Source organism: the organism of the source record quoted next, unplaced genomic scaffold (genome assembly GCF_019419815.1).
Source record: "Pyrus x bretschneideri cultivar Hongxiangsu unplaced genomic scaffold, Pyrus_bretschneideri_v1 Contig21, whole genome shotgun sequence".
Taxonomy (NCBI): Eukaryota; Viridiplantae; Streptophyta; class Magnoliopsida; order Rosales; family Rosaceae; genus Pyrus; species Pyrus x bretschneideri.
Window position 1 is genome coordinate 2,458,269 of NW_025999513.1, and position 18,454 is coordinate 2,476,722.

General features: G+C 35.6%; 1 protein-coding gene across 3 annotated transcripts; it reads left to right on the forward strand.

Annotated features, from left to right (window-relative positions):
• Positions 1 to 5,667: 5,667 nt before the first annotated feature.
• On the forward strand, positions 5,668 to 13,729 carry LOC103961131 (protein argonaute 10). Of its 3 annotated transcripts, XM_048584486.1 has the most exons (23): positions 5,683 to 6,090; positions 6,472 to 6,650; positions 7,082 to 7,694; positions 8,009 to 8,217; positions 8,435 to 8,584; positions 8,668 to 8,801; positions 8,901 to 9,010; positions 9,099 to 9,205; positions 9,430 to 9,568; positions 9,650 to 9,766; positions 10,051 to 10,158; positions 10,274 to 10,345; positions 10,629 to 10,751; positions 10,838 to 10,997; positions 11,134 to 11,255; positions 11,496 to 11,633; positions 11,714 to 11,856; positions 12,023 to 12,085; positions 12,268 to 12,331; positions 12,423 to 12,558; positions 12,669 to 12,742; positions 12,996 to 13,122; positions 13,259 to 13,729. In XM_048584486.1, exons 3-23 carry the CDS (start codon positions 7,200 to 7,202, stop codon positions 13,438 to 13,440), a joined length of 2,973 nt encoding a protein of 990 aa, XP_048440443.1. In that variant the 5' UTR covers positions 5,683 to 6,090; positions 6,472 to 6,650; positions 7,082 to 7,199; the 3' UTR covers positions 13,441 to 13,729. The 3 variants fall into 3 exon arrangements, 2 of the variants coding, with proteins under 2 accessions (XP_048440443.1, XP_009371930.2); XM_009373655.3 differs by lacking the exon at positions 6,472 to 6,650 and having other exon boundaries at positions 5,684 to 6,090; XR_007258499.1 differs by lacking the exons at positions 6,472 to 6,650; positions 12,268 to 12,331; positions 13,259 to 13,729 and having other exon boundaries at positions 5,668 to 6,090; positions 12,373 to 12,558; positions 12,996 to 13,064.
• Positions 13,730 to 18,454: the final 4,725 nt, after the last annotated feature.

Sequence of the window (18,454 nt, forward strand, 5' to 3'; positions counted from 1 at the left end):
AGGATACAAGTTTTTTCAAAAATTTCCCGTAGAAAACATGTTACTTTTGTTTGTTCATTTTTGAAGTGATCATAAATTTTTTGTGTAGGACATAATTTTAAATGGTGCGTCTAAACTCTAAAATAATTAATCTTGTGAAATCAAGTCGAATTAATAAAAGTAAGACTGTTCCAACATTTAATTGTTAATAGAGGTTTAAAGTCTTATTTAAAGAAAATAATTTATTGATATCGCCATAATTTCTCATGTACATTTTTTACTTTTTTTTTCTTCTACAAATTCACCTGTGTTCGTGTGGCATTGGAGCATCGGAGGTTAGATTTTGACATCTTAATTAAACCATTTAAACATTGGTACTTAAATATACCAATGCATTGTAGCAAAATCCATTTAATGGTACATCATTTTATTCCTTCGTGCACTCATAGTAGTGGATTCACTAAGGGACTAGGGTAATCTCTGGGGACTCGTAAGAGGCTGAGAAAACACTAGAAATGTCCCTTGGGATCCTCTGAATGTCTGGTACAAGATCTAGAGTATCCACCAAATGTTCGATGACATTCAATAGATCTCGTTTGCATGGGTCAACATCACTCAACATGGCTTAGGGAGGCTCATTATATGTCGACAAACTCGCCAGGTAGTTGTTAGCATATGTCGACAGGTTTTCTTGTAAGTTGTTAGAATTTATCGACATGCACACAACAAGGATAAGCAACTGATTGACTACAAGCCCACTAGATTTTGCAAGCTAAAAGTTTTTAAAATGTCTCATTTAAAAATTATGTGAGCTACACATTATATCTGTTTGAAAGTTTTTGAATTCTTTATATTGAGATCCCACGAAATTAGATTCACAAATCCACCACTGCACACTTGCAGACTCACAACAAGTTTGATTCTCAAGCATTTTCTTGGTTTGGATTCACGCTTTATACTTTAAAGTGATTTTGGTTTGGAAAAATTAAAAGTTGTCGTACATAAACATAAAATGGAAAGAAGAGACAGAAATCAAGTACGTGGATTTACGATGAATCTAGTTTAAGGTACGTTTTGAAAAGAGATGTCATCCACTCGACCATTTAGTATGATGTTCATCTCGTAAGCAAAGCCGAATGGATTTGGGGGAGACCGTGAGAGTATGATGATCAATCTTTCTAGGTTTAGGTCAACAGGTAATGATATTAATAATAACCAAACCCAACCATCCAAAATATAATGATTAATGAGTGAGTTGGTGATTTTCCATCATCACCATCATGCATGATATGATATTACTAGAGTTTGGGACCCAACTCTCCTCCAAGTCCAGGATACCATCATAGACAATCATTGCTCCTCTGTTTTGCCCTTTTTCTGCTGCCCCACAAATCCAACACCACCATGTATCCCCAACACATCAAAGACTCAAAACCACGAACCTGGCTGCCCGTGCACTTGGTAGTCATGATTCAAAGTTGAAACCCATGGGTGTATTTGGGTCACCCTTCCTTTTCTTGTTTTGCATTTGCATCTTCTTTTTGTATATAAAGATCCTTGATCGTAGATGTATATTATTCACATTTGTAAAGTCTTTGATTATCGGATAGATATAAATACCAAATTCTTGAACTTGCTTGCTCCAAAATTAGGAAAAATGGAGCAACCGAGTTCTGCGTGCTATTACGATGCAAGTCAAAGACTCTTTGATACTCGAGTTACACTGACATATAAAAAAATATGACCTTTTGATCTCTGACTTAAATCTTTTATGTCGTTACCAATAGTCTACTAGGCATATTTGAAACTTAATATCAACTCATTATGTCGATTAACCGATTTGACATAAGGATTGGAATAATATGAGTGATCAAGGTTTCCTAATTGTAGGGCTACTAATGGCGCATCATAGTAATTGTCTGTGATGGAGTTTTTTGTTTTTCCTTTTTTATTTTTTCTAAAATAGTGAAAAACTAGTTATAGGGTGTTACCAACCACTAACAAGGCCCAAATTTTTTTTTGGTATCCACTTTTATTTTTTATTATTTTTTTATTTTATATATATATATAAATTTCAGCAGTACCAAATTGGTACTTAGACTTGGAAAGAAGTTACTCTAAAAGTAAACTCATGCTAGGTCATTTCCTTATGTTGTTCTGCTTGGCCTTGTAAATCCTTCAAGATATCATTTGCGACATGTGACTAATTATTTCCTCGCGGTGGAGGTGGGTTTTGAATGTTTGCTCTCATAATATGTCAACAATCTGGTTTTTTGGTGGGGGTGGGGGTGGGGGTGTGGAGGTGTGTTTTGAAGACCTAGATCTCGAAAGAAGCTAACCCAAAACCTAGATCTCGAACACAGTGTGCCTCCACCAAAAAGTTGTGCCCCCATCACAAAGCTGCCACCATCATCACGAAGAAGTACCCACGAAACGACCAGATGAATGAAAAACAGGGGTGAGCAAGCCACCCGCACAAAAAACACTCTCATATTCCAACCAAATAATGCTAAGAACATTTTAATAGCTACCCAACACGAAAGTGGGCAGCTAAGAAGAAACACCTAAGCCGAGTAGCAGGGAATGGTGGTTGAAGACTCGCGACAGAAAACAACATTTGAGCAAGAGAAAGACATGAAAGCCTAGATCTGAGACAAGTTTAGAGAAATTGAGAGAAAAGCTTAAGGAAATAAAAAACAAGGGCCAAATAAAAAACACAGAAGGTAAAATGGTAAGAGAGAGATAGGAGAAGTTGGGATTGGTAAGAGCATCCTCAATGGGGGCTTTATCCTCCATCAGCCTACAACATTTCTAGCATTAGCGAGAAATTTCATCTCCAATGAGCCGAAAAATAGGACTAGATCCACCACTAGGGCTAGCAACTTCCTTTCTTGGGTAGCATAAAATCGGACTACATCTAACCCTAAAAAACAGTGGGTCCCACAAAAAAAAGTAGAAACCCATGTGAACAAAATTATATCACTCTCCCTCCACTTGCAAATACACTTATACTCTCCTTTTTATTATTATTTTTATTTCTTTTTTCTTACTTATTTTTCTTGCAATTTGGCTAATTAATGATTGTTTTAAATTTCATAAGAATTAAAATTTCAAATTGATATAACATTCATGGGCATTGATCGGTGAAATTTTCAAATAATTTTTTTTCAAAATTGTATGATACTAATTTACCAATTGGTGCTAGGTAATTTTTTGTGTTATACGTGAAAATCAAATTATTTCAGAGGGTGAAGTGGGGGTTTATTTCTTTTAACGAATGAGATTGAGATAAGGGAATATAATCCAACAAACGATTTATAAGTGATAAAATCTAACTTTGTCACAATTTGAACTTTTTAGGTTAAAGGGTTCATAAAAAAAATTTAAGATAGCACATCCAAAAATCAACTTAAGAAAAGTTAACACACAAATAAATCATCGCTTAATCAAATAACTACATAAATAAATATATATAGCTCCATATAGAGCCCGAAAGATATATCCCCTCATTGGGAGAGATTCTTTTATAAAGCCCCAAAGATTTCTCGGAGCTCTAAAATGAGCTATATCCACCATTTTTCCAGCCTTATATAGAGCTCCTCACAAATAAGGCTGAAACGGGGTTGCAAATGACCCCCATCCAAAAATAAGAGTTGGTGACAAAGGGAATCGGGTTTTTTGTGCTTTCGGAAGAAGAGAGGAAGGGGTTTTCGCAAATCAATGGCTTGTTGGCTTTGTTGTTGTTTTAAACTTGGTGTTTTGGTTGTTTTTTGGAAGTTTTAACTTTATTATTGCAAATTATTTAATAAAAGTTGTCTTCAGTTATTATTATTAGAACGAAAACCGTCTGAATTCAAGATGCTTTAAATTAAAAACTTTATTAATCAAGATAATCTATCACTTACAGAAAAATTTGTAAAGATTGACATAATACCTTAAAGTTGATTCGGAGAAAATTACTGGAAAATGCCAATAACGCCTGAAACTTTCTTTTTTCGGAATTGATGTGCTTTATACTTTACATGCATTTAAAATTACGTAGAGTGCAAGATCATGCTTTATACATGAGCAGTGAATAGGTTGATAGGGAACATATGGCAGGCGCCTAAATGTAACGGTTGTTGCCAAATCAGATCACACTTTCTAGTAAAGAGAAAAATAAAAGAAAGAAAATTTTGTTTAATGAGAACAGCTTATATATATATAACACAACTACCTATTATGAATCACGAGCTAGTAGTTCAGTGGTAAAATGTTAATTGCGAGGTTTCTTTCAAACTAAAAACTGAAGGTTTTGAGTTCGAATCCCACTATTGATATGGAAGTCAGACTTGTGGTTTGTAAGACTTCTTGGCCACGAGAAGAGAAGAGGTGGATAGGCCCCTAGAAAAGGTGGATAAGCCACCAATTGTCCTCTTTTTTTTTTTTTTTTTTTTTTTTAATACCTATTCGTACTAATATTAAACTATTTTTAATGAAGTAAGCAAACAAAATAGGCAAAATTGTACCCATAGTAATTGGAATTACAACTTGCCTACCTAATTGTCTTATTAAAATGTCGCTTCAATAAAATAGGCAAACTAAGTATGCAAAATTTTATTTTATCTTTAACATCTACTTTTATTTTTTATGTTTGTCTGATATGAAATAGTTTATTATAAATAAAAAGGTAATGCTAAGTAGATCAATTTTTTAATTTTGTAAATCATATGTCACGAAATAGCATGTTAATCAGCACTTAAGTAATAATTTAATCACCAACAACAACGTCATATAATTTACAAAAGGGAATTGCTATTAGCACTCCAAAAATCTCGTTTGGTATTCCAAACTTTCTATAATTAGAAATAAACATACATTTGTAAGAAACGTAGAATGAGATTTTTAGAATGTTAATAATAGTTCTCTTTACAAAATACAGTATCAATGTGGAAAGTCGGTAACATTGTCCAAATTTGACTGAACCATTAGAGCATGTCTTTGCTGACATGACTCATTAAAATGGGTTTAACCATCTATTTGCCTACTTTATTGGGGACGCAATTAAGTGATACAAAATTTAAGATACATATGAAATTATATATCAAGATAATAGTGTAAAATCAAAATCTAACACATAAATATGGTAAATGCAGGAAAAGCAGAAAAAGCAGGAAAAAGAAGGAAACTGGGTGGACCCAAGGCCCGTCTCATCTCATCACCATAGATATATATACATAGAATGGAGCGTTACAGGCTTTATTTTATGTAGTCTTTTAGCAAGCAAAGCAAAGCAAATGCAGTGGGAAGTTGTGGTTTTGGTTGCGTATACATAAATAAAAGATTACATGTACAAAAATATGTATATAAAATGAAGATCAAAAGACTAAAAGGAGATTAATAAATAAAAAGAAAGAAATTGTGGGGTGTTTTCAGAAAATATGAAATAGGGACTAGACGGTGGGTACTGGGAACTGAGAAGAGAGAGGAGGAGAATAGAGGACTGCAAGTTCGGATTATTCTTCTTCGAGCCTGTGATTGCTTTTATAAAAACCAAGTGCTCTTTTGGACGCATACCCATTTCCTTCCATCCAATTTCCCTCCACCTCTCTCTTCTGGAATTTTTTTTTTATTTTTTTTAATAATAAATGGTCTTTGGCTGTTGGTTCAGAACACAACCCAAACTGAAGAGAGAGAGGAGAGAGATGTGGGTTTTTCTTTGTTAGAATTTGGAGAGAGAGAGGAAGAAGCCATATTTAAAAGCAGAAAGAGGGCAGGTCCTAATAAGCCTTTTACACGTGATAAGGAAAATACCAAAAGCACTTGCATGCGTGTATAAAAGATTCATCATCATCCTTCTATCTCTCCCCATCTCTCTCTCACTCTAAAAACTCCTTCTTTCTCTCTCTAAACTCTCTCTCCCCCTGAATCTGAATCCCCCACACAACTCATCTTTTAAATCTCTCCCCTTTTGGTCCCCCTTCCATCCCATGCTTAAACCTTTCAAACCCCCAGTTTTTATTTATTTTTTGTTTTCAATCCAAAGATCACTGCTTTAGTTGTTTCTCGAGTGACTCAGTGAGTTAATTGCTTGCTGCTGCTCAGTGAGTTTAAATGGCTGGTTGGCTGTTGGTAAGTAGTCTCCAGCTTTGTTTCTTTTGGGTTTCTCTTGGACTTCGTGGGTGTATTTAATGGACTCATTTTTTATTTATTTATTTTGTTTAATCTCTGTGTGTGGCATTAATTTGGATAGTGATTTTACTGCCCTTTTCAATGTTTATTCCTTCCCCTTGGATATGTTCTTGATTTTTGTTTTGTTCTCACTGTTTTATTCTACTTCTTTGAGCGGTCACAACTCACAAGGTCTCAAATCTTCCTAGACAAATTTAATATTACTTTTTTTATATTTCCTTTCAATATGTGTGTGTGTGTGTGTGTGTGTAAATGTTTTATCTTGTGTTTTTATCTGCCTGGTCTTATTCCTTGTTATGTGATAGTTTGACAAAATTTCAGTTTTGAGGACCAGACAGGCTCAAGACACTGGTTTTGCCTCCTGGGTATTTCCATTTTTCAGGTTTCTGTTCACCATAATAATAATAATATTATTATTATTATTTTTTATTTGTCTCAAGAGATTTCATGGCCGTTGGACTGCTCATAGAAGCATCTGTGAGGAACACTTGGGGTTTTGGGTAATAGTCTGTTTTGTCTCTGCATTTATGATTTTAATTTGTTTTTCTGCTTGGAGTTTCTTTGGGGTTGTTTATTTAATTTGTTCTTTTATTACTGTTTGTATTTACTGAAAAACTCTGCAAATTACAAGTCAGACGAAGCTGTAGCTCTTACAGATTTCTGGGTTTTGGTATTCAGTTTTGTATGTACGTGTAAATTCTAAGATGTCAAAGTATGCAGAAACAGAGTTGAATAGTTGAAGTTCCAGTTTTTTGCATGCTTGTCGTTTATTTACCCCTACTGTTTTATCTTGTGTATAAGACTGATGAAATTGAAATAATATATTTTTTCTTTTACCATTTATTCATAGTTTTGGAAATTTATGTCCTTTTGATCTGACATGCCATTTTTCCTGTGTATTTTTTTTTGTTTTTTTTTTTTGTCTCTCCAGTGGAATTAGTGTTTAAATCTTTTGGAAATTGAGTGAAAAACTAGAAGGGAAGTAAAGCATTGTGTTTCTGTGCAATCTGGCGAAAGCTTCATCGTTTTGAACGATTGCTTCTGCAAACATGCCTATACGAAAGAAAGAGAGCTCGGAGCAACACCTTGTGATCAAACCCCACTTGCAGAACCCAGTGAACCCGGTTCAGAATGCACCGAAAACTGCCCAAAATGGCAAAGGTCCACCACCCCAGGAATCCCAAAAAGCCAAACCCCATAACCAAACTTCACCCCCAACAAAAAACAGAGGAAGAAGAAGGGGCAGAGGTGGTCGGAAGTCTGATCAAGGCGATGTTTGTATGAGGCCTAGTTCGAGGCACTGCGCGGTGGCTCGTCTGCCTGCCTCACCAAGCTTGGGTGGTGCTGCTTCTGAAGCGAATGCTCCAAATGGGTATGTGGAAAATGGCGGCAACTCAGTTTCCATGGAGATGGGGTTTCCGACTTCAAGCAAGTCATTGAGCTTTGCTCCTCGGCCTGGTTATGGACAAGTTGGGATCAAGTGTGTTGTGAAGGCCAACCATTTCTTTGCAGAGTTACCAGAGAAGGACTTGAACCATTATGATGTAACCTCTTTTCTTTGATTTTTTTTTTTTTTTTTACCCACAACAAAACTATCTGTTAAAGGTCTGTAGTAAAAATTAAATTGATGTTTCTGCTGTGCAATAAAAATTGGACCCTTTAATCTGACCTTCAATATGTTGATGGTGTTTTTTCTTTTCATAATTTCTGTTGCATTGTAGAAGAAAATTGAAAAGAAAAAAAAAACTGTTTTCACCCTCCTTTTCTTCTAATGGCATTTATGAGATTTGAACTTGGACTTAAATCATGTTCTTAATGTCGGGTTGTCTTTTCCCCATCGGCGATCTGACTCTTGCAGGTTAGAATAACTCCCGAAGTTGCATCGACAGCTGTGAACAGAGCTATCATGGCAGAACTGGTGAGGTTGTACAAGGAATCTGACTTAGGAATGAGACTGCCTGCTTATGATGGTAGGAAGAGTCTGTACACTGCTGGTGAGCTGCCCTTTGCTTGGAAGGAGTTCAATATTAAGCTTGTTGATGAACAGGATGGAATCGTTGGCCGAACGTAAGGACATCGCCTCCTATTTTCCTTCCGTTTCAGTGTAGACTTATAATTCTTATTTGGACTATAATAATATCTAAACACGAACGGGAAATAACGAAGTCTAAGAAATTTCCAAGGCTCTTGTTTTGTTTTCTATACTTTGAATATGTGACGAGTAATTGGACTTTGTTGTTATAATCAAAAAATGGAACTAATTTCGGATTACCTAATATTTCAGAAGAGAAAGAGTATATAATGTGGTGATTAAATTTGTTGCACGAGCAAACATGCATCATCTGGGTCAGTTTCTGGTCGGTAAGTGTGCTGATGCTCCACAAGAAGCGCTCCAAATTCTTGACATTGTATTAAGAGAGCTCTCGAACAAGAGGTATCAATCTGTAACTGCGCTACGTTATGCGGCCGCTGAGATTGTTTTTATTATTCATCTCACCGGGTCTTCATATGGTGAAGGTACTGCCCCATCGGGAGATCCTTCTTTTCACCTGATATCAGAACACCACAACGGCTTGGTGAAGGGTTGGAATCATGGTGCGGCTTTTATCAAAGTATAAGACCTACCCAAATGGGTCTTTCCCTCAATATTGGTTAGTTATTTAAGGTTACTTGAATTTCGAAAGGAAATCACTTATGGTTTGTCTCAAATGATCACTCACATATTGTTTCTCTTTTGTCAAATCTTGCAGATATGGCTTCAGCTGCATTTATTGAGCCTCTCCCTGTAATAGAGTTTGTAGCGCAGCTTCTAGGCAAAGATGTATTGTCTAGGACATTGTCTGATGCTGATCGTGTAAAGGTATTTGATTCTTAAATTTTTGGTGTGATATGTTTCTGTTCCCATATTATCGAATTTAATCTAGAGCGCAAATTTAAATGTCTACCAGATTAAAAAGGCTCTTAGAGGTGTGAAAGTTGAAGTTACACACAGAGGGAGTGTTCGAAGAAAGTATCGAGTTTCAGGATTGACATCTCAACCTACAAGAGAACTAGTGTAAGTTTGAAGTAGCTCTAGCTTAGGTTTTCTGTCAGGTTTATTGGTTCTTGTATTACTAGAAGGATGTGTATATTTCCCCATTTTCATATTAGTTCTTTTGTTTTCTGAGGATCCTCCCTCCTTCGAGTAAAGCCAGAAAGTTGCATGGTGCCTTATCTTTCTCAGAGTATTCTTGATCGCCTTGCACTATTGTTTTATATGCTAATGCGATCTTTGTTCAGGTTTCCTGTTGATGAGAACTTGACCATGAAGTCCGTAATTGAATACTTCCAGGAGATGTATGGGTTCACCATTCAACACGGGCATCTTCCTTGCCTTCAAGTTGGTAATCAGAAGAAGGCAAACTATTTACCCATGGAGGTGAGTAATTTTCGGTACAAAAAGCTCACCCTCCCAAGGATTATTTTTTAATTACAATTTCTTTTTCATAAACTTTTGCAGGCCTGCAAAATTGTTGAGGGGCAACGGTATACAAAAAGGTTGAATGAGAAGCAAATTACTGCTCTCTTAAAGGTTACATGTCAAAGACCTAGGGATCGTGAAAATGACATTCTGCAGGTGATCCTTTATATTTTAATTGCTACTCCAAATTTTCCAGAGCGAAAATTATAACATGCTTAAGTTGTTTGTTCTCTCCTTTGCTTTCTTCCCAAGGAAATACAGAATTTCTGTAATCAGTGGGGGTTTTCAGGAGTACGAAATAGTGAAACTGGCTGATAGTTTGATGTATGACCAACTTGGGAAATGATGGTTAAAGTATATATATGAAACAATATATGAAGTTTATCATGCCATAATGCTAATAAAATGTAACTTTCTTTTTGACATTAAAACGCGAGCAGACTGTTCAACACAATGCTTATGACCAAGATCCTTACGCGAAGGAGTTTGGAATCAAAATCAGTGAAAAACTAGCTTCGGTCGAAGCTCGAATTCTTCCTGCGCCTTGGGTAATGCTTCTCCTCTTTATGCTTTTTCCTTTGAAATGTTTGATTCAATGCATATTCTCATTTTTCGTGGGAGTTTAGAAAATATATGTTGACCATCTCACGGCCTTACCTGCAGCTGAAGTATCATGAAACCGGAAAAGAAAAGAATTGTTTGCCTCAAGTTGGTCAGTGGAATATGATGAACAAGGTACCACAGATATCAATTGCTATCTTGTTTCTCAAATTGTTCATCTTTTTCTAGGTTACCTTTCTGATTTTATAAATGTAATAACTCTATTTTTGTATGTAAATGAGTGTCAAATTGCCCATTGAACCATAATGGTAATTTTCAGATTCAATAAATGATTACAATTCAACATATATAACCTAATCACCCTGGAAATTATAGTACAATCTATATTATCACCCCTGAAATTATATTACAATCTACATTACTGATACTTTGGCTGCCGGCTCTTCTTGTAATGCAGAAAATGATTAATGGAATGACCGTCAGCCGGTGGGCTTGTATTAATTTTTCACGGGGTGTGCAAGAGAGTGTCGCGCGTGGGTTTTGCAGTGAACTTGCGCAAATGTGTCAAGTATCTGGCATGGTATTATTTCTATCAATTTCTTATGTAAAATGTTTTCTCCTGTTATTTCAAAATTTGGGCTATAAATGTTTTTTGCTATTCTGTAGGAATTTAATCCAGAACCTGTAATTCCAATCCACAATGCTAGGCCTGAGCAAGTAGAGAAAGCTTTGAAGCATGTTTATCATGCATCCATGAGCAAGACCAAAGGAAAAGATTTAGAGCTCTTGTTAGCCATTTTGCCTGACAACAACGGGTCCCTGTATGGTATGTAATATGTGGCATTGATTTCAATAAGAGTATTGCGTTAATCTTTGACCTTGATAAAATAAAAAATAACCTTTACACTTTCAATTTGATCTGGAATTGTATATTTAGTTCTAACCTGATTCTGCTGTTTTAGGTGATATCAAGCGAATATGTGAAACAGATCTCGGTTTAATATCACAATGCTGTCTCACAAAGTATGTTTTCAAGATCAGCAAACAGTACTTGGCTAATGTCTCCCTAAAGATAAATGTTAAGGTGTGTATAATTCCAGAGTCTTGCATAATACTACAAGCACTGTGAATAAACTGATTTTACGACAAATGACTTGAGACAAGTTGTTGAGAATGATGACATCCTTTTTCTTTATTTACGGTAAAGATAATTGCCTCTTTTGCGGTCATTGCAAACCTTTTCTCCTTTTTGTAATGGTTACTATCATTTTCGGCCCCAATAATTTCGAGATCCTGATGCTTTTTTGACCCATGCATAGTGCAGATGGGTGGCAGAAACACAGTTCTTTTGGATGCTATCAGCTGCAGGATACCTTTGGTCAGTGATATTCCAACCATAATCTTCGGAGCCGATGTGACTCACCCTGAAAATGGAGAAGATTCCAGTCCCTCAATTGCTGCTGTAAAATCCCTTATTACCTTTAACTTCTTTCTGCAGTATGTGTTGAAACCTTCGTTGCTAATGGTGTTTGTACTATGCAGGTCGTAGCTTCCCAGGACTGGCCTGAAGTCACCAAGTATGCTGGATTAGTTTGTGCTCAAGCTCACAGACAAGAACTCATACAAGATTTGTATAAAACATGGCAAGACCCTGTTCGTGGCACAGTCAGCGGTGGCATGATCCGGTATGAGAACTCTTAACAAGCAGTTCTTTTGTTAATCTTGAGTGCATTCTGCCCCTACTAATGGAAACTCAATTTGGTCCTTGGATCTTCATATTCTGCTTGCATATAATGCTTTCAATGCTTAGGTTCTAATCTTCCATCTTTAATATTACTCTGTTTTGTCCAGGGATCTTCTGGTTTCCTTTAGGAAAGCAACAGGACAGAAGCCACTAAGGATTATATTTTACAGGTAAATGTTTGTATTTCTAGTGCCATTGAATGCAACGTAATTTGATTTGGCACTTTGTGGTTATAATGAGCAGTTTGATTGTCCATCAACTAGATTTCCTTCGTGTCAACTCATTATTTGTCTGTGCATTGTTTTTCATTCTTTGCTGTGTTCTTAAATTTAATGGAGATGATTCTGAGCAGGGATGGCGTAAGTGAAGGTCAATTTTATCAAGTCTTACTATATGAGCTTGATGCAATCCGGAAGGTGAGAATTGATATTTTTTGTTTCATTTTTGCTGGTATCAGTATATTGGAGATGAAGGTGGAAATTACGTTGACAAGTAATTTTTGTACAGGCGTGTGCTTCTCTGGAACCAAACTATCAACCACCAGTGACTTTCATTGTAGTTCAAAAACGGCATCACACACGATTATTTGCTAATAACCATAGGGACAGGAGCAGCATAGACAAGAGTGGGAACATATTACCTGGTAAAATTAACCTATCTTGAAAACTTGCATCTTTCAGTCATGTTGCACCTTACTTATTGACTAATACAGAGTGTTTTGTGCACTAATGTTTATCGTTTTACTGTTTTCAGGCACCGTGGTTGATACCAAGATTTGTCATCCAACCGAACATGATTTTTATCTCTGCAGTCATGCTGGTATTCAGGTAGTGTATTCACTTCTTATCTCTGCAGTTCTGCCCTGGAATCTCATTGAAACCATATTCCATAAAATCTGAAACAATCATGTTCCAAAAAATTTGCCTTTTGTGATGGCCTTAAGTTTTCAAATAATGTATGGCTATAACGTGCTAGTGGTCTTTTAAACAAAAGTTTAATTGCAATTTTCATTTATTTTGCTTTGTATTCTCTTATTGTCTTTTGATAGTTCAATGTATGGATATTTATCTTATATGACAGGGGACAAGTCGCCCAGCTCACTACCATGTTCTCTGGGATGAGAATAACTTTACTGCTGATGGAATCCAGTCATTGACAAACAACCTTTGTTACACATATGCAAGGTGCACACGCTCCGTCTCTGTTGGTAAGCCATTGTTCATCGTTGTAACGTTGCCGGATAATTTTCTGCTCATTCATAATCAGTTCTGTAACAAAGCCATGATAGACAAGGATACTGCCTGCAAAAAAATTATTGAATTATATGCTATATCCTTTTGCAGTACCTCCTGCATATTATGCACATTTGGCTGCTTTCCGTGCTCGATTCTATCTGGAGCCAGATATCCAAGAGAATGGTTCTACTGGTCACACTGCTAAGGGTACACGCGCTACTGGAGAGTCTGGAGTCCGACCATTACCAGCCTTGAAGGAGAATGTAAAGAGAGTAATGTTTTATTGTTAGAAGTGGAAGAGGGTCCATGGTTTGGTCACTGAATCGAGATTAGCCAGAAAAGACGCTGCAACCACAAGATGATTGTTCGCTGTTAATTTTCCTTCCTCGCATACAAACCGTTTATCCATGGTTCAAGGTCTTCCGGTTCAACTAGCAGCGCGAGGGAAGAATAGAAAGGGTATTTCTCAGTTTAGATCAGTCCTTGATCATAGATGTAGACCCACTTACGGGGAAGTATATCAGTTGTAGGCTTTGTAAAGAAATGTTAGTTATTGAATCTAAATTTACATCTAGGAAATTTTTGAGTCAGGCTTCAAAAATGCTTTCTCAAAACTACCAGTGGCAGTTTTCTTGGCAAGTAATCTCTCAGCATGATTGAGAAGAATTGCAAGTTATTACTACCTGCAATTGCTTCTGCAAGTCACCAGTTACTTCTCAACCCAATAAGCTGTTCTCATCTCCAAATAAAGTAATATTTATTGCCTAATATGAATTTACTAAAAGGTTCTGGTGCATCATTGCACACTATATCTTAGAATGGTGAAGAAAGATTTCCAACCACAATCTCTTGAAATAATATTCTCTACTCTAAGATGGGGGAGGGATGGGGATTTGGGTGAAGATGCACAATTGATAATCCATAACAACTAGATTTCAAACTCGTCACCCATGCGTGTCGAACTTGATGCTTTCCCTTACAGGAGGTGAGGAGATGAGTACGGTTATAACTTGTTGCTAGTAGTGGCTAAAAGTTAAATATAGAAAACCACTAAATATCCAGTAGAACTAGGTACAAACTTATAAAAAAAAGAAAAACTAATGAAAAAAGTTTGAAAACTTTGAGTTTTAATGACAAAGACAAAATAAAAGGTAAAGTGAATAGTATCAGGATTGACTTTTTAGTATAAAAATATAGTTCTTCGTTAAAGTAAACAGTATCGAGAGCTTTTCATTAAAGTGCCCTATAAAAAATGGATTAAGAGAGACAGTTATTATTATCATTATTGTTTTAATTTTTTTACAAATGATATTATCTACACATATGGATTGAAGGAGTTGGCTAAACCTCACAATAAAATAGCAATAATATAGTTCAAGTTTGTATCAATGTATACACTTTATTGTCGGTTTAGTGTATTTATATTTATATTTTATTTATTAAAGGTTTATAATTGGTTTTATTTGGGTGTCTTTCGTGAAACGGTTAAACATGTTGGGAAATGACAAATAATGCGGTCAGCAGGCAAACGAAAACGAAAGAAGTTTTACATACTAGTTTCTGTTGAACGCTAAACTGCTAGCTAATCTAACAGACAAGGTAAAAGTAAACAAAGATGGGTTGTCACTCGTCAATCATAATCTGCACGGTTAAAGTGCTAATTATTCCTGGCTCTGCGTCCAGACTTCTCTGAATCTCTGCAGGCTAGGCTGTTTGTTTGCTTTTAGTCTTGTAGGCTTACTGCTTTGTTGCCTCTGCTGTCGAGCTTGTTTCCTTGCAATTTCTCAGTAATTGGGGGCTCTGCTCTTGTTGTCTTTAGGTTTAGCACATTGATTTATTTACAAGAAACGAGAGAGGTCATTTCTTGCCAGCTTTTGTTTTTATCATCAAAAATTTAAAATCAGTCTGTATGAACTTCCGCTCTAGTTTACAATCGTTGGCTAAAGTCTCTGAATTTAATGAAACGCGCACCATTTGGTCTCACATGTCCAATCCTGAATAGTGAAAGTTAAGAGATCAAATCTAAGCAATGGTTAGAATTCAAGAATCAATTGTTGGTTTTATGACATGCCATGTAATCCAATTGATGAAATTTTTTACTGAAGAACTGAAGGTATATGTTTTGCTAAATACAAGGAAATCAATTTACGAACTTTTAGTATTAGAACCACTTATAAAACTACGATTTGTTTAAGAACCAAGATGATGATATCTCAAGTCTATCTTATTTTTTTCCTAAAAGCTCTCATCTCTCTTGACCAATGCTAAAAACACTTCTTTTTAGCCGCCGACCCCTCTTTGGCTAGGGTTGGAGGCAGCCAAATCCTTTCAATTCTCAATCCTCTTCTCTCTTTCCCCAACCTTTTCCTCCTTTTTCTTTAACTTGCTTTGTCTATTTTTCTCGGTTGTATTTGGTTTGAGCTTCTGTCTCAGTGTTGCCTGGGCTTTGTTTCAGTCTACCTTGAGTTTGTCTCAGATTTGCCATTTTCCTCTCCAAATATCGTTCCTCACCACATATCCTATATCATCTACCTCAGCTATTAAACTCTTTGGATGTTTCCTTTATGGATCTTCTCTAGCAGCACTCCTCGGTGGTTAGTAGATTTTAAAGTGCTTTTTGCACTAGTCTACCCCATTTTTCGTTGATCCATTTGGTTTGTTGGTTCGTCTGTCTTCTAGGTGGTGGTGTGGTTGTTTGCTATTTTTAGTTCTAGGGTTTTTTTGCTTTTGTGTTAATATGGGTTGCCTCTTTTGGGCCTATTTCATTGTAATTTATTTCTATAAAGTTGAATTTTGCTTGACTATTTTAAACTCTTTTTTGGATGGTCCTTATCTTTGGATTAACTTTCTATTTTAATGAATTTTATTTTGATTGAGAAAAAAATAATATGGTGGACACAAACTTTAAATTATAGGATTTTGCTCCCAATCTATCGCTATTACTCCATAATGTTATAACGGTGCTGAGATAAAGAAGGGGCCAAAGCATCTTCAGGCCTATGGATAGCTCCACCCCTGTCTATCACACATTTGTTTGTGTTTGAACACGTTACGGCATGATTCATTTGTCATACTGATACATTTTCATCTTAATTAATTGCATGTAGGATCCGTATAATTGTTGGGCATGGAATATCTGATAGGATTTTTATCACTTGTAAAAGTAGAGATAAAATCTTTTAAAATACTTGCAAGAATATAAGGTAATCGTAGTATAGATGGCTCTAGCGAGGTTGTTCTTCACAGGGATTGATGAATAATTTATGTTAAACTAAATCTTAATTAATTATTTAAAGCGAAGTTTGAAAAAAAAAAAAAAAGATTGTATGACTTAAAATATTAAAAACGAATTTAATTAAAAACAATTAAATAAATTGGCAAAGTAAATAAAACAAAAGAAAATAGTTTAAAATTTTATTTGAGTAGTAGGGTTCCGCCGTCACCTTAACAATCTTATGTAGTTCTTCTAATTACTTATGACTTACACATGCATATTTGAATGTTAGGTTTTCCTAATATATATATATATATATCCTACTTGGAACCTTCAACATAGAACGTATATCTAAGATGCAATCCGTCCGTGACGTCTAAATCAAATGTGAACATGCAAGACTCATTAAGTTTTGTGAAAACCTTTTGAAAAATCATATAACCCTTAAGACGTATCGTCCATCATAAGAAGTTACACATATTAACCACAAGAAGCCTTAGTCAATTCCAAGGACAGTCATCCGTCAAAATTGCATCAAATTACTTTTCTAAATATCCTAATGGTGGCCAATCATCAAGACAATTAAATAGTTTTAAACAATGATTAACAATTCAAAACTTGCATGCATAATATCATAAGCAAACTGAAACAAAACTACATATTCTTGTTAAGGCTTGTGGCCTCGTCCTAGCAAACGAAATTAGTTACAAACAATCATAAAATAAAATATTATTAAAAATATGATAGAAAACACCCTGTAAGTAAAAAGTCTGAAATTCTCCAAAATAGTGTGTGCGTTCTCCTCTTCTTCTCCCTAAAGACTAAATAGCCTTATTTATACTACTACAAAATAAAACCCTACCTAGAAAATGTCTTCTAAAAACTAGGATACACTACTACAAAATAAAACCCTACCTAGAAAATGTCTTCTAAAAACTAGGATACATAATCACGTAAAAGAAAATTAGGAAACATAATCCTAAACAAATATGGAAAATTCGCCCAGTCACAAATCAGCCACGTTTTTGGATTTTCAGGGCTCCAAAACAGGCCCAAAATGATAGAATTAAAGCTTGAGATGTCCCGAACATAATTGCACAAGGCCTCGAACCCAAAAGACACAATCTTGAACTCCAAAAAGCCCAAAGAAGCCCAGAACGTCACTTTGACAACACTGCGCGCTGCTCCTTTATTTCATTACCATAAATAAACCGTTTGATATAAAAATCTGAAATTTTGATATGAACAAGTTAAGAGACATACGAACATCATCAATATCATTTTGAGTTATGTGACACCCTAGCATTCACTATCTTATGCTGATAATTTTAATTTGATTTCAAGTTGGAAGTAAATTTCCAGATACATGTGAAAGGATGAATTGGGGTTGGTTTCCAATATTGGACGAAATGCAAATATGATTCCCACTTTCAAGTTAATATTTTTTGTTGTAAACTTAGCTTGCATTATTCATATCGTGTCAGGTATATCAGTAGTAGTTTTGTACATTCAGTCATCATTTTTGTCTTTTTTATTATATGAGAAGATTCATCCAACCACTACTGTAGAAATTTTGGTGTCCTCTACACTTATAAGTTATAACCCTAGGTATGAAGCTTCCATCTTTTTCCCAGTTCCAGATTCGACTTCTTATTCTGGCAATTAACCTCTTTGGATTCTATCTTCCCTGGTTAAAGTTATAAGGTATTAATCTTCTCACGGGTAGAGATTAATCAGTGTAATATTTATTTTACTGCATGCCCATCTGAATTCTGAAGCAAGCTGTGCTGGGCATATTAATTAGCCATTGTCATCATCCATCATATATACATGACCTCATATTTAATAATGTCCTTCTCATGAACGGTAATTGACAGATGAGAAGTGTAGAAAGAGTTGGGAGAATCAAACAAGTGACGTTTTAGATTATTTGGTTCTCCAGGAAAATATGAAAACTCCATGGAATCTTTTCCATTTATACCTTCTACCAAAAGAGAGGGCCCAAAGTTCAACGACCAACATGCAGAGAAACTCTTAAGAGAGAGAGAGAGGTTCATTACATTATTCACATGGGCTCACAGTAGAGAAAT

What these genes read in the sequence shown, in the direction of transcription:
- LOC103961131 (XM_048584486.1), top strand. Translation starts at nt 7,200, where the DNA reads ATGCCTATACGAAAGAAAGAGAGCTCGGAGCAACACCTTGTGATCAAA. An exon ending in AGGACTTGAACCATTATGAT is followed by an intron (nt 7,695 to 8,008) that starts GTAACCTCTTTT and finishes TGACTCTTGCAG; the next exon opens with GTTAGAATAACTCCCGAAGT. An exon ending in AGCTTGATGCAATCCGGAAG is followed by an intron (nt 12,332 to 12,422) that starts GTGAGAATTGAT and finishes ATTTTTGTACAG; the next exon opens with GCGTGTGCTTCTCTGGAACC.